Source organism: Silurus aristotelis (assembly GCF_946808225.1).
Source record: "Silurus aristotelis genome assembly, chromosome: 11".
Classification (NCBI taxonomy): domain Eukaryota; kingdom Metazoa; phylum Chordata; class Actinopteri; order Siluriformes; family Siluridae; genus Silurus; species Silurus aristotelis.
Window position 1 is genome coordinate 4,082,526 of NC_139584.1, and position 12,867 is coordinate 4,095,392.

General features: G+C 40.4%; 1 protein-coding gene across 2 annotated transcripts; it reads left to right on the forward strand.

The window, feature by feature from the left end:
• The first annotated feature begins 881 nt into the window (after positions 1-881).
• lpxn (leupaxin) lies at positions 882-12,648 on the forward strand. 2 transcript variants are annotated; one of them, XM_083555042.1, is made up of 9 exons: positions 882-1,592; positions 6,014-6,093; positions 6,265-6,317; positions 7,729-7,828; positions 7,962-8,192; positions 9,685-9,858; positions 10,072-10,153; positions 10,235-10,383; positions 12,203-12,648. In XM_083555042.1, exons 2-9 carry the CDS (start codon positions 6,016-6,018, stop codon positions 12,467-12,469), a joined length of 1,134 nt encoding a protein of 377 aa, XP_083411168.1. In that variant the 5' UTR covers positions 882-1,592; positions 6,014-6,015; the 3' UTR covers positions 12,470-12,648. The 2 variants fall into 2 exon arrangements, with proteins under 2 accessions (XP_083411168.1, XP_083411167.1); XM_083555041.1 differs by lacking the exon at positions 882-1,592 and adding an exon at positions 1,647-1,754.
• The last annotated feature ends 219 nt before the right edge of the window (positions 12,649-12,867 follow it).

Consider the following 12,867-nt stretch of genomic DNA (forward strand, 5'->3'; position numbering starts at 1 on the left):
ATAGATAGATAGATAGATAGATAGATAGATAGATAGATAGATAGATAGATAGATAGATAGATAGATAGATAGATAGATAGATAGACAAACAGTCATCTAGATAGATAGATAGATAGATAGATAGATAGATAGATAGATAGATAGATAGATAGATAGATAGATAGATAGATAGATAGATAGACAAACAGTCATCTAGACAGACAGACAGACAGACAGACAGACAGACAGATAGATAGATAGATAGATAGATAGATAGACAAACAGGCATCTAGACAGACGGACAGACAGACAGACGGGCAGACAGATAGACAGATAGATAGATAGATAGATAGATAGATAGATAGATAGATAGATAGATAGATAGATAGATAGATAGATAGACAAACAGTCATCTAGACAGACAGATAGATAGATATATAGATAGATAGATAGATAGATAGATAGATAGATAGATAGATAGATAGATAGATAGATAGATAGATAGATAGATAGACAAACAGTCATCTAGACAGACAGACAGACAGACAGACAGACAGACAGACAGACAGACAGACAGACAGATAGATAGATAGATAGATAGATAGATAGATAGATAGACAAACAGGCATCTAGACAGACGGACAGACAGACGGGCAGACAGATAGATAGATAGATAGATAGATAGATAGATAGATAGATAGATAGATAGATAGATAGATAGATAGATAGATAGATAGATAGATAGATAGATAGATAGATAGATAGATAGATAGATAGATAGATAGATAGATAGATAGATAAACAGGCTTCCAGACAGACAGACAGACAGACAGACAGACAGACAGACAGACAGGCAGGCAGGCAGGCAGGCAGGCAGACAGACAGACAGACAGACAGACAGACAGACAGACAGACAGACAGACAGACAGACAGACAGACAGACAGATAGATAGATAGATAGATAGATAGATAGATAGATAGATAGATTTATCTTCATTTGTAAGTACTTTTTTCTGATTTCGATCATCGGTGTATCAGGTCGTTAATGTATCCCAAGAACACTGTAATTGTAAGGCAGAAATACATTCTGTACCCCATTCACCCTCTCACACATTCTATCCTGAGGGCAATTTAGAGATATCTAACAAACAGCATATGTGGGAGGAAACAGTTGAACCTGGAGAAAATCAAATGTACACAAAGAAAACTAGAGAACCCTGAAGAAACCTGGAGGAACCAGGAGGAAAACCAGAGGAGGAAAACAAAGAATTAAGACGAAACCAGAAAACTCTGAGCAACTTGAAACCTCTGAGGTAAATCAGAAAATCAAGATTAAACCAGAGAACCCTGAGCAATCCAAATAACTTGAAGGAAAACAAATAACCCAGAGTAAACCAGAGAACCCTGAGCAAACTGAGGAAAATCAGAAGGAAACTAGAGACTCAAGTGGAAACCTGAGCACCTGATGAGAACCAAAGGAACCTAGAGGAACCCAGCTAAAATAAAGGAACCCATAGAAATCCAAAGAACCCCAAGCAAACTGGGGAACCAGGAGGAGATCAGATAATTAACAAAAAAACAGAGAATACAGTGGAATATGAATCGAGAATGAGGTATGAATTTCAACAGTATATACTGTGGAAACAGGAAGTTGCGTAAAGATGTGAGGGTTGAAAACTTGAAAGAATTTGACAGGAAGAGGAAGTTACAGTTTCAGTGGTTTACACTGAATGTAACAAAATTAAATCACATTCACGCTGTCATGGAGGAGCTCGGTAAGTCGCTAACGGCTTTTTATTGTTATTTTTCGTGTCCATTTTTTATGTTTTAACACAACAGAAATCTAAATCGTTATATAGAGCTGGAATTTCATTTCAGGACTCTGAATAATGCAGTCAGATCTCAAATCAGATCTATATGGACAAAAGTTCTTGGACACCTGACCATTAGAGAGTTATGTGCTTTTTTTAACATCAAATTCCACAGCGAGTCTCCATTTTCTGTTTTAATAACCTCCACTCTTCTGGAAAGATGTTCCTTTAGACCAGAGGTCCTGAAAATACATCCCACGCTCCGAATACGACTCGCCTTGACTTGAGTAAAAGACAGGAGGTGGAGCTGGAGGTAGCAGAGCTGAAGATGTTGAGGTTTTCGTTGGGAGTGACGACGACAGGATTAGAGATGAGTTTATTAGAGGGACAGAGCATGTAGGACGTTTTGGAGACAAAGTGAGGGAGGTGAGATTGAGATGGTTTGGACATGTGCAGAGGAGGGACATGGGGTATATCGGTAGGAGAATGCTGAGGATGGAGCCACCAGGAAGGAGGAAAAGAGAAAGACCAAGGAGGAGATTTATGGATGTGGTGAGGGAAGACATGCAGGTAGTTGGTTTGAAAGAGGCAGATGTAGAGGACAGGGGGGTATGGAGACAGATGATCTACTGTGGTGCCCCCTAATGGGAGTATTAATGCTTTTTGTAATTAATAGGCTTTAAATCTCGTAAAAAGTGATGCTTATTAGTTGATACGGTGCACAACAACATATTAAACCGATTTAGTATTAGAAGGCAAAATAAATACACTTACAGTCAGAATAAAACCATGAAACTCCATCCCAAAAGGTCTTCAATTGGATTCAAAGCAGAAGATCTTTATGAACCTGGCTTTTGCACTGGGGCATGGTCATGCTGGAAAAGGTTTGGGATTCCTAGGACAAGTGAAGGAAAATTTTCCTGCTCCCACATCCAGAGGCCTGTTATACAATTGCCTGCCTCCAAAAATTGCCATAACACTATGGGAAAGAACTACACATGGCTGGAAAGGTCATGTGTCTGAATACTTTGGTACATATAATGTACATATAAGAATCATGAAGCACTGCATGAATCACGTCCCAATTCGCTTTTCTAACGTTTCTAACATTAATATAAACAAACCCAACACTTGACCTTTAACCAAAACGTAAGATGTGCAAATGAGCTGAGGTCTCGATGGTTTTTTCATACCAGTAGCACATTTTTCTTTTCTGAAACTGAAGCTCACAGAGGGGGGCAACAGCTTTAAACACATCTGCAGCTCTCACACAATAATCACACAAGTACATTCAAATAGTAACAGTATATAAATATCAATCAGACACAAATTACAGTGCAAATACTTTTCCAGTCTTCCATTTGTTAACGGAGTCGAAAGAAATGCCAAAATCTTGGATTAGACAGATCACTTTATTTACTTTATTTACAAAATGTTGCTCTTAATCAAGCAACAGTGTGTGACATACTGCCGCTGAAAGGCGTGAGGAAAAAACGGGTGCGGGAAGCTGAGCTTTTTGGTGGTTGTGCATTTCTAAGTAGCATCTGAATCCCACTCCTCCATCCTCAGAGAAGCAGAAGCTTGTGGATGAAGGTCCTCAGTGAGGACTAGTGAGAACGGGTTGCTGAAATTCAGTGACCTGGAATGAGTCGCCAGACATTTACAGGTTTTCTGTGCACTGGTAGAGGGATTTATGGCCCCAGAAGAAGGGATCGTCAAAAATCCAATTCCCCTGATTATGCGTGTCACGGCTGTTTTATACAAACCCGGAAGCTGTGCGGAAAACCGTGTTGTGGCAAATTCATTTATTGTTTATTGAAATTCTGCAAGGGAATAAACGGATACGAGATCTGATGCCAGGTGAACAGGAGGCATTTTGAAATCGCACGTAAATTTGAGGAAGCGCATTTTGTGTCTCAAGCAATTAGTCTTATCAACAACATTAATCGGTTTAACATGGCAGAAATTGTCTGGATCAGATTTGAGACGATAAATTGACCTTTGATTTTATTTCATGCAATTATTTTATTTAGCTACAATATTTATTTCGATTTTTTTAATGAATCATTTTATTATTTAACATTTGTGAATTAATTTGTGCTTAATTCACCGATTTCAATTTAATTAAATACATTTTTAGTTTTCAATATTATTTTTGATTCTTTATTTTTAGAATTGAATTTCTTTGTATTTAATCCTATTTAATTGGATTTCATTCGTTATTTAATTAAATTGCTTTTTTTAATGACCTTTATTGTTTTTGTGTATGCTGTGATATCACCATGCACGAAAGAATTTCCTGATATAAACTGCACTTTGGATTACAATGATTAAAAATACACAAGGCTGAATTTCTTCTGTATTTCACACTTTTAATGTACTGTACTTGTGATTGTTAATTTCCAGGTTGTTCATCCATTTTCAAAATTGTATTGTATAATCTCATCAATAAAAGGTTCAAAGGGTTACATTTTTTCCCTATCTTGGTCGTATTCTCATTAATCTCATGTACGCTAAAATCATAATCATAAAATCGTATACTGTAATCACAGACCCAGTCGTCTAGACATAACAATTTGACCCTAATCAAAGTTGCTCAGATCTTTACACTCGCCCATTTTTCCTGCTGTGAATGATGTTGCTATTCGACTTTTGACAGAGTGAGAAAAACAGTGAAATTTTTTTTTTATCACATCAGTGAAACATCCCTATTTTCATTTTCTGACTTCTCTTTTTTCGTCCCACTGAACGAGGAAGTGAGCGAGTGCAGTGTGCATTTCTTGCAGCTTCATCGCGTTCAGCAAAACTGGGTTTTGTTCGTTTGATTGAGTTAGTTTCACATGTTTCTGTGGTAGCAGCGTAAACCAACTGATTCACTTCCTCTAGTAATGGAGAAGGTGCAATCAGCACAACCGGATGTGTACTGCAGAGCGTGTGTGCAGTTTTTTGCTGGTACAATCATACATTTTGTTTATTACGGTTTCTATTGTAACAGCCCATTTCTTTAGGACTTCTAGGTATTGCAGAAGATCTGAACTATCCAAACTGTATTAAAGGTTATGAGCTATGATGAGAAGTTTATGTAAGATTTATAGACGGAGTTTCTGTTTGTGAGCGAGACACGCATGGATTTTTTGTTTTCTATGCCACAACTTTGACTTTGACCAAACAAAAATATAAATGTTCACTTTATTTTCATTGAAAATCCTTCCTTCGCATGTAGAACTTTAGGAAGAAGCTTTACACACTCTCGCCATCGGGATACTTAGTTTCTTCAAACTTTCAGCTTAAATACTTTGCTATGCCTCTTGTAAAACTAATGGTGTTCTTCACTAGTTAATCACCAAGTTGATTTCTTTCTTGTGATCCAGATTATTCCAGAGCAGTTCACTATGATTTAAGTGCGGTGACCAGGCAGGACATTCCATTATAGATATCACTCCAGACGACTGTTTACTTTTGAATAACACTTCATCGTCTTGTCATATGGTGAAGTCGGTTTAAATAAGCTGCAGTCCAGATTAAGTTGTATAATGTTGAAATTATATATATATATATATATATATATATATGAAATGGGAGCCATGTTGGTTCAGGATTCCTTTCATTTTCCAGAATAAGTCTCCAAACATCCCTGCTCCAAATCAACCCCAAACCATTAAGCTTCCACCTCCATGTTTGACTGTGAGGGTGAGGCAGTCAGATCACATCTTCTTCTCACCTGTTCAACGTCTTACAAAACTTTCTTCCAGTCATTCACTGTCCAATTCTGTGTGTTTTTGAAATTTTCCTAGTCTTTTGTACAGCAACAAAAGGATCATACATGTGTCTAAAAAAAACCATAAACTACTAGGAGTTTCCACATTTTTCACAGGCTTTTTAACAGTTATAAGAAACGGCTTTAACATATAAGTGATTCTTTAATAAATATAAAAGAAAAATTAATTTGAGTCTGTTTTGAGTTTCATTTTATTTTCATTTTTATTACTGTTTAATAATTAGGTTAAAACTGTGTGTGTGTGTGTGTGTGTGTGTGTGTGTGTGTGTGTGTGTGTGTGTGTGTGTGTGTGTTTGTGTATGTGTGGTGAGTTGTGACTTTTTGACCTTCACAGCCTTCTGTTTTCTGGACAGAAAATGTCTATCATTCTTAAATCTTCATGCATATGAATAAATGAATAAATGAATAAATACATGATGTTCTATGTATTGATGTATGTATAAAGATATGCTGTTGGAGGAGTTGGCTGCAAACTCCATGAAGAATGACTCGGATAAAAAGCTCACCCTGAACCTGCCTGCACAGGTGAGCTCACATATACACGAACATACACCCAAACACCCGACATTACAAATTCAGAATAAATTTGCATACATTTGAAACGTTATTATAATGTTTTCAAAATATTATTATAAACATTAGTACCTTTGAGTGCTGTAGCAGAGCATAATTCTCATTTTAAGCACTGTGATACAGTCCTCAGGGAATGCCGTGACATCGGGACAAAGCTCTGAGAAAGATGTCTACAGGTAAGACTTCTATTTTGGAATGAAATACTCCATAATGTGCTATTATAGGAAGCATAAATGACAGGCTGGTGAGGATGAAGCAGAGTCAGTGTAACTGAACTATAACAGCAGTAACTATATGCAAAAAGCTCCACAAGCACAGTTTAGAAACTAGTGGAACATCTTCCCAGAAGAGTTGCGGTTATTAGAACAGTGAATGTGGACGAAATGTGGAATGGGATGTAAAAAAACCCAAACACAATCCAATCATATGGTCAGGTGTCCACAAACCTTTGTCTGTATAGTTTATACTTTTACCATATTGTTCTCTCAGCCCCCAAATTAGTTTTCATTCCTTCTTAATAGAAGGTGCAAGTCAGTAAATTGAATTGTGTGTGGATGATACTATAAACGCTATACTTTTTATCCAAAGCCAAATCCAAAAAAGTTGGAACACAAAATGTAATGTGAATAAAAACAGAATGTAATGATCTGCAATTCTTATAAATCCATGCAACAACAACAAAAAAAAACATTTCAGACCTTTAAACTGAGAATACATACCATTTTAAGGGCCCCATGTTTACTACTGTTAACATCACGTCTTCTGTCCGTATACATCTGAGAACTGAGGAGACCAGTTGCTGATGATTTGGAATAGAAATGTTGCCCTATATATGTCTGATACTGGATTCTATCTGCAATCACTACAGTTCTGGGTGTCCTTTGTTGTATTTTTTGTTTTATTTTTATGATTTCAAATGGTGAAAGTTCTAGACTGCAGAAAGGCCAGTTCAGCACCCAGACACTTTTACTACGAAGTCATGCAAAAAAGAATCATGACTGTTTTAAAAGCAGTGCCGCCTTGAACATCCAATATTGTCCCTTGTCTCTTGTGTTCAGAGATTTTTTAAAGATTCTTTAAAACTTTTAATGAAACTGTGTGCTGTAAACAATGAGATATTGAACTGTTTTGCAATTTTATGTTAAAACCAATATTCTTAAATTCTTTCACAATTTGTAGACACAATCTTTCACGTATTAGTTAAGCTCCACCCATCTTTACTTCTGGGAGACTCTGCCTCTCGAATCTGACTTTTTCCAGACTTTTCTTGCCCCTTCCCAACTTTTTTGAGATGTGTTGCAGCCATCAAATTCAAAATGACCTTTTATTTATTTATTTATTTTTTTAAACCCTAAAATAACGGATAAAATATGGTTTAATGAGATTTGCAAATTACATAACTGTAGAACATCTGTAAAAGTTCCAATAATTACTCAGTAATAAGGTTAATATTTATTAATATAAACCTGTTGATTTGCTTTGCTATAAATCCTGTTATTCATTACGCAGACACCTACGTAACCAGGTGACCAGGTTTTGTAAACGATGGTTAAAATCATCTCTCTAATAAGTTCTCTCCATCCTCAGTCAGCTGCCTGCTCCAGTCTCGGCTGAGGTGATGAGTCCAGGGACGGCCACTCGAGAGCTGGACTCCATTATGAACGAGCTGCTGGGGCTGAACCTGGAGGTGAGTCTTAGCACTCATCAGCAGAGGGCAGCACAGGCTCACTATTATTGTGCTTGAAGCATCACATTTAATTGCTTTCAAAAGTTTGTTATGCATTATATTGCATTATTAAAAAAATTTATCTGCTTTCAAGGTATCAGAACAGATGGCTGAAAAAGACACAAAGCTGGAAGATAAGAAAGAAACCGCAGGAACCAATGTGGAGAAAGATCCAGCAGAGGGGAACGCATCAAAGAACCTGTCCAAGAACATCGACACCATTGACAACCTGCTAGGAACGCTGAGCTCAGATATGGAGAAGATGGGAGTGCAGACTGCAGCCAAGGGACACTGTGCTTCCTGTGGGAAGTGTATCGCTGGGAAGGTCAGTGAGACAAACAGACAGACACTATGTTGTGCTAAAAAAAGGAAGTACAGTAAATAGGAAACGTAAAGAAAGCTCTATAAAAAGAAAGAACAAAAGAAAAGAAAGAAAGAAAGAAAGAAAGAAAGAAAGAAAGAAAGAAAGAAAGAAAGAAAGAAAGAAAGAAAGAAAGAAAGAAAGAAAGAAAGAAAGAAAGAAAGAACTGTAAGTCAGTGTGGTCAGTGGGATAATTTTGTCCCTTGGTTAGGTGTGGTAAGTATTGTAGGTATGGCTCTGAGGCGGGTGGGACAATTAAGCAGGTGTGGAAGATAGGACAGTGTCAGCAAATGGGACAGGTGTGGAAAGTGGGATATGTGTAGCTCTTAGAGGCAGGTGGGGCAGGTTTTTGCAGGCATGGAATATGGAATATGTTTGGCAGATAAGTGTTGCAGTTATGATAGGTGTGGCAGGTGTGACAGGTGTAGCAGATGGGGCAGCTGTGGCATATGGGACAATGTGTGGCAGGCAGGACAGATTTAGCAAATTAGGCAGGTGTGGCATATGGGACAGCTTTGGCAGGTAGAATGAGTGTGGCAGATGGGACAGTTGTGGATGTACTATAGGTGTGTAGCAGATGGGACTGGTATGACAGGCAGGACAGGTGTAGAAGGTGGGAGATGTGTGGCATAAAAGATTACTATGGCAGGTGCAATAAGAGTGCAGGTAGGATAGGTGTGGTAGGTGTGGCAGGTGGGACAGGTGTGTGGCAGGTGGGACAGGTGTGTGGCAGGTGGGATAGGTGTGGCAGGTGAGACAGATGTGTGGCAGATGTGATAGGTGTGGCAGGAGAGACAAGTGTGTGGCAGTTGTCATGGGTGTGGCAGGTGGAATAGGTGTGGCAGGTAGGATAGGTGTGTGTCAGGCAGGAAAGGTGTGTAGCAGATGAAATAGGTGTGGCAGGTGGTATTGGGATGGCAGGTGTAACAGATAGGATCGGTGTGGCAGGATGGATGGGGTAACAGATGGAATCGGTGTGGCAGGTAGGATAGGTGTGTGGCTGAAGTAATAAGTGTGGCAGGAGGGATAGGTGTGGCAGGTGGTATAAGTGTGTGGCAGATTTGATAGGTGTGGCAGGTGGTATAAGTGTGTGACAGATTTGATAGGTCTGGCAGGTGGGATGTGGTGTCAGATGAGGTAGGTGTGACAGGTAAGATAGGTGTGTGGCAGATGTAATAGGTATGACAGGTGGGATAGTTGTAACAGTTAGAAGAGGTGGGGCAGATGTGGTAGGAGTTGCAGGGTATTTATGCACAGCTCTGAGGGCAGGCTGGTCAGATTTGCTAGGTGTAGGCATTGGGGCAGATGTGTGGGCACTGTGCATGTTGTTTTCTGTAAGTGTTAGCACTTGATTTTTACTGGAGCCACGTGTGTGTGTGTGTGTGTGTGTGTGTGTGTGTGTGTGTGTGTGTGTGTGTGTGTGTGTGTGTGTGTGTGTGTGTGTATGTGTATGTAGATCATCACGGCTCTGGGGAAGGTGTGGCACCCTGAGCACTTTGTGTGTGTGGTTTGTAAAGAGGAACTTGGTGGTAAAGGGTTCTTCGAGAGGGAGGGGATCCCATACTGCAAGGTGGATTATGAGAACATGTACTCCCCACGTTGTGCATACTGTCAGGGCCCCATTTTACAGGTAACACACACACACACACACACACACACACACACACACACACACACACACACACACACACACACACAAACACACACAAACACAGTGTACATTACACTGTACACCCCCTTATTAACACATTACACCAGGTGTGTGTTCAGATTTGTTAAATAAACTTACTTATCATCATTTACATTTTAAGTAAATAGTTAAAGCGTGTGTGTTTTATAAAAGAACATCCTGACGGCGATGGACCGCACCTGGCACCCAGAACATTTCTTCTGCAGTCACTGTGGAGAGCGGTTCGGAACCGAGGGTAAGGACGAGGACGTGTGTGTGTGTGTTGCTCCCTGGTCTTGTGTATTTATTAATGTTATGCCCTTGTGTGTGTGTGTAGGTTTTATGGAGTCTGAAGGGAAGCCATACTGCCCTAAAGATTTTTACATGCTGTTTGCTCCAAAGTGTTCAGGCTGCGGGGAGTCGGTCAGAGAGAACTACCTCTCAGCAGCGAACGGCACCTGGCACCCCGATTGCTTCGTCTGCAGTGTGAGACACACACACACAGACACACACACAGACACAGACACAGACACACACACACACACACACACACACACACACACACACACACACACACACACACACACACACACACACACACTATTTTGAGTTGCACTTTGACTTGGTGTTGCTCTCATGATCGTTGTCTTTTTCTTGCTTTCCCTCTGTACCTGTCTTAATATTCCTGCTTGTTCATGTCCTCTCTCTCTTTTGTTTATTTTTCTCTCTGTCCCTCACCCTCTTACTGTCCATATTTTTATCTTCATTTGCCCTCTCTTCTCTTCCTCCCTTCCTGTATTCTCTTCTTTATCCTCCTCCTACATTGATGTGGTTATGCTGCATGAAACCCACAGTGATGTCAGTAATGCTGCTGATTGAAAATATATCGACAGGAACCATGCAGAACCTCACGTAGCTTTCCGTAAGCGACTGTGGGAGTTGGTAGAGGCCCACGATCTCATATGGACATATGGAGAAACAAGAACCAGAGACAGCACACGTGGGTCCAGTAGGCATCTCTGATCACTGCATGGTTCAGTGCACCATCAGTAAAAAGAATATAAAACCTAAGAGTGCCTACTGGCATTTTCACACTGCACTTTTAAAAGATGCTAATTTAAGAGAGTCTTTTTTTTTTAAATTGTTTTAGACTGGAGAAGGCACGTTTTAACTCCCTACAGCAGTGGTGGGATGTAACGAAAGCACAAATAAAAGAATTCTGTCAACAGTACGCTCTCAATGACACAAGAGACATTGCCAGATCTCTGGAAGCTCTGCAGATATAAATAGTGGAACTCCAGCATTTGGAGGCCACAGAAAATCAAGGGCATATTAAAGCCCTCAAAAATTAAAAAGCAAAAATTAACTACCTGTTGGACACTGCAGTACAGGGTGCACTGGTTCGCTCATGCTTTAAAAGCATCACTGAGATGGATGGAGGATCTTCTTCAGTTTAGAACAAAAGAATAGACAGAAAGGATTCGTGCATGCTGTGCTAACAGAATCAGGGGATCTCGTTTCAAAGCGTACTGAAATTCGCAAGCAGATAGTCAGCTTCTACTCGAAGCTGTATAGTAGTGAGTGGTCAGGGGCACAGGAGGTGGAGGAGAGCTTCCTCAGTGACCTGCCAAAGCTCTCAGAGTCAGTGGCCAGAGAGTTGGACGGGGAGCTGACCTTGGCTGAGCTTCAGGAGGGTCTCCAGGGCATGAAAAAAGGGCAGGCGCCAGCTATAGACGGTCTCTCTGTCGAGTTTTTCAGGGCATTCTCTGCAATAATAGGGCAGAAGGAGAGGAAAGCCGTCCTGACCCTGCTGCCAAAAGAGGGAGACCTGATCCTACCTACTGTGCACTGACTGCAAGCTGCTGTCAAAAGCATTAGCCTCGAGACTGAGGAAGGTGATGGAGCAGATCATTCACCATGACCAGACGTACTGTGTGCCTGGAAGGGTGATATTTGACAACATATGCCTAATTCTTGACATTTTGGAAGTCTCAGGCTATTGGGCTTAAAGACTGGTCTTATTTTCCTAGACCAGTAAAAGGCTTTTGACCGGGTTGAGCATGAATAATTGTGGAAGTATGCTGTACAACTTTGGGTTGACCCTGGTTTCATAGCCATGATCAAGGTTTTGTACTTCCTTTCTTTCTCTTTCTTTTTTCTGACATCACTCTTTCTCTGTCATCATATTGCTTGAGAATGCATAATGCTCTCTATCTCTCTCTCTCTCTCTCTCTCTCTCTCTCTCTCTCTCTCTCTCTCTCTCTCTCTCTCTCTCTCTCTCTCTCTCTCTCTCTCTCTCTCTCAGGACTGCCTAAAGCCATTCACAGATGGCTGTTTCCTGGAGCTGGACGGTCGTCCCCTGTGTTCTCAGCACTACCACACGAGGACAGGGACGCTGTGCGCCACGTGTAACACCCCCATCACGGGCCGCTGCATGTCCGCCATGGGACGCCGCTTTCACCCCGAGCACTTCGTGTGCGCATTCTGTCTGCGTCAGCTTTCTCAGGGGGTGTTCAAGGAGCAGGGGGGAAAACCATACTGCAACTCCTGTCATGACAAACTCTTCCTATAAAAACGGAAATATCGCGCTTATTCCTTATCAGCCCACGAGTGTGTCATGATCAATAAATGAGAAAGAATATAGAGCATGATATCGCAGGCTTTCTACACGGAACATTTGATAATCCCTTTTAGCCGAAAATCATTTTCATTTATTATTATTCTAAATAAATAAAAGATCATTACGAAAAATGCCTGTATGTCTCAGAGATGATTTTTGTCGTGCGCGGAATGCTAGCTAGCGGAAAGCGGGAGGCTTGCAATGCTAGTGCTGGTGCTATTGCAACCAATCAGGGTCGAGCGTGCACTATGTTTTTAACTTGTTTTGATTGACGCTTGGTGTATCTACTGATCACCAACATACAGTTCAACATCAGTTCAACAGGAAGCAAAACATTTTGAGAGGAACAA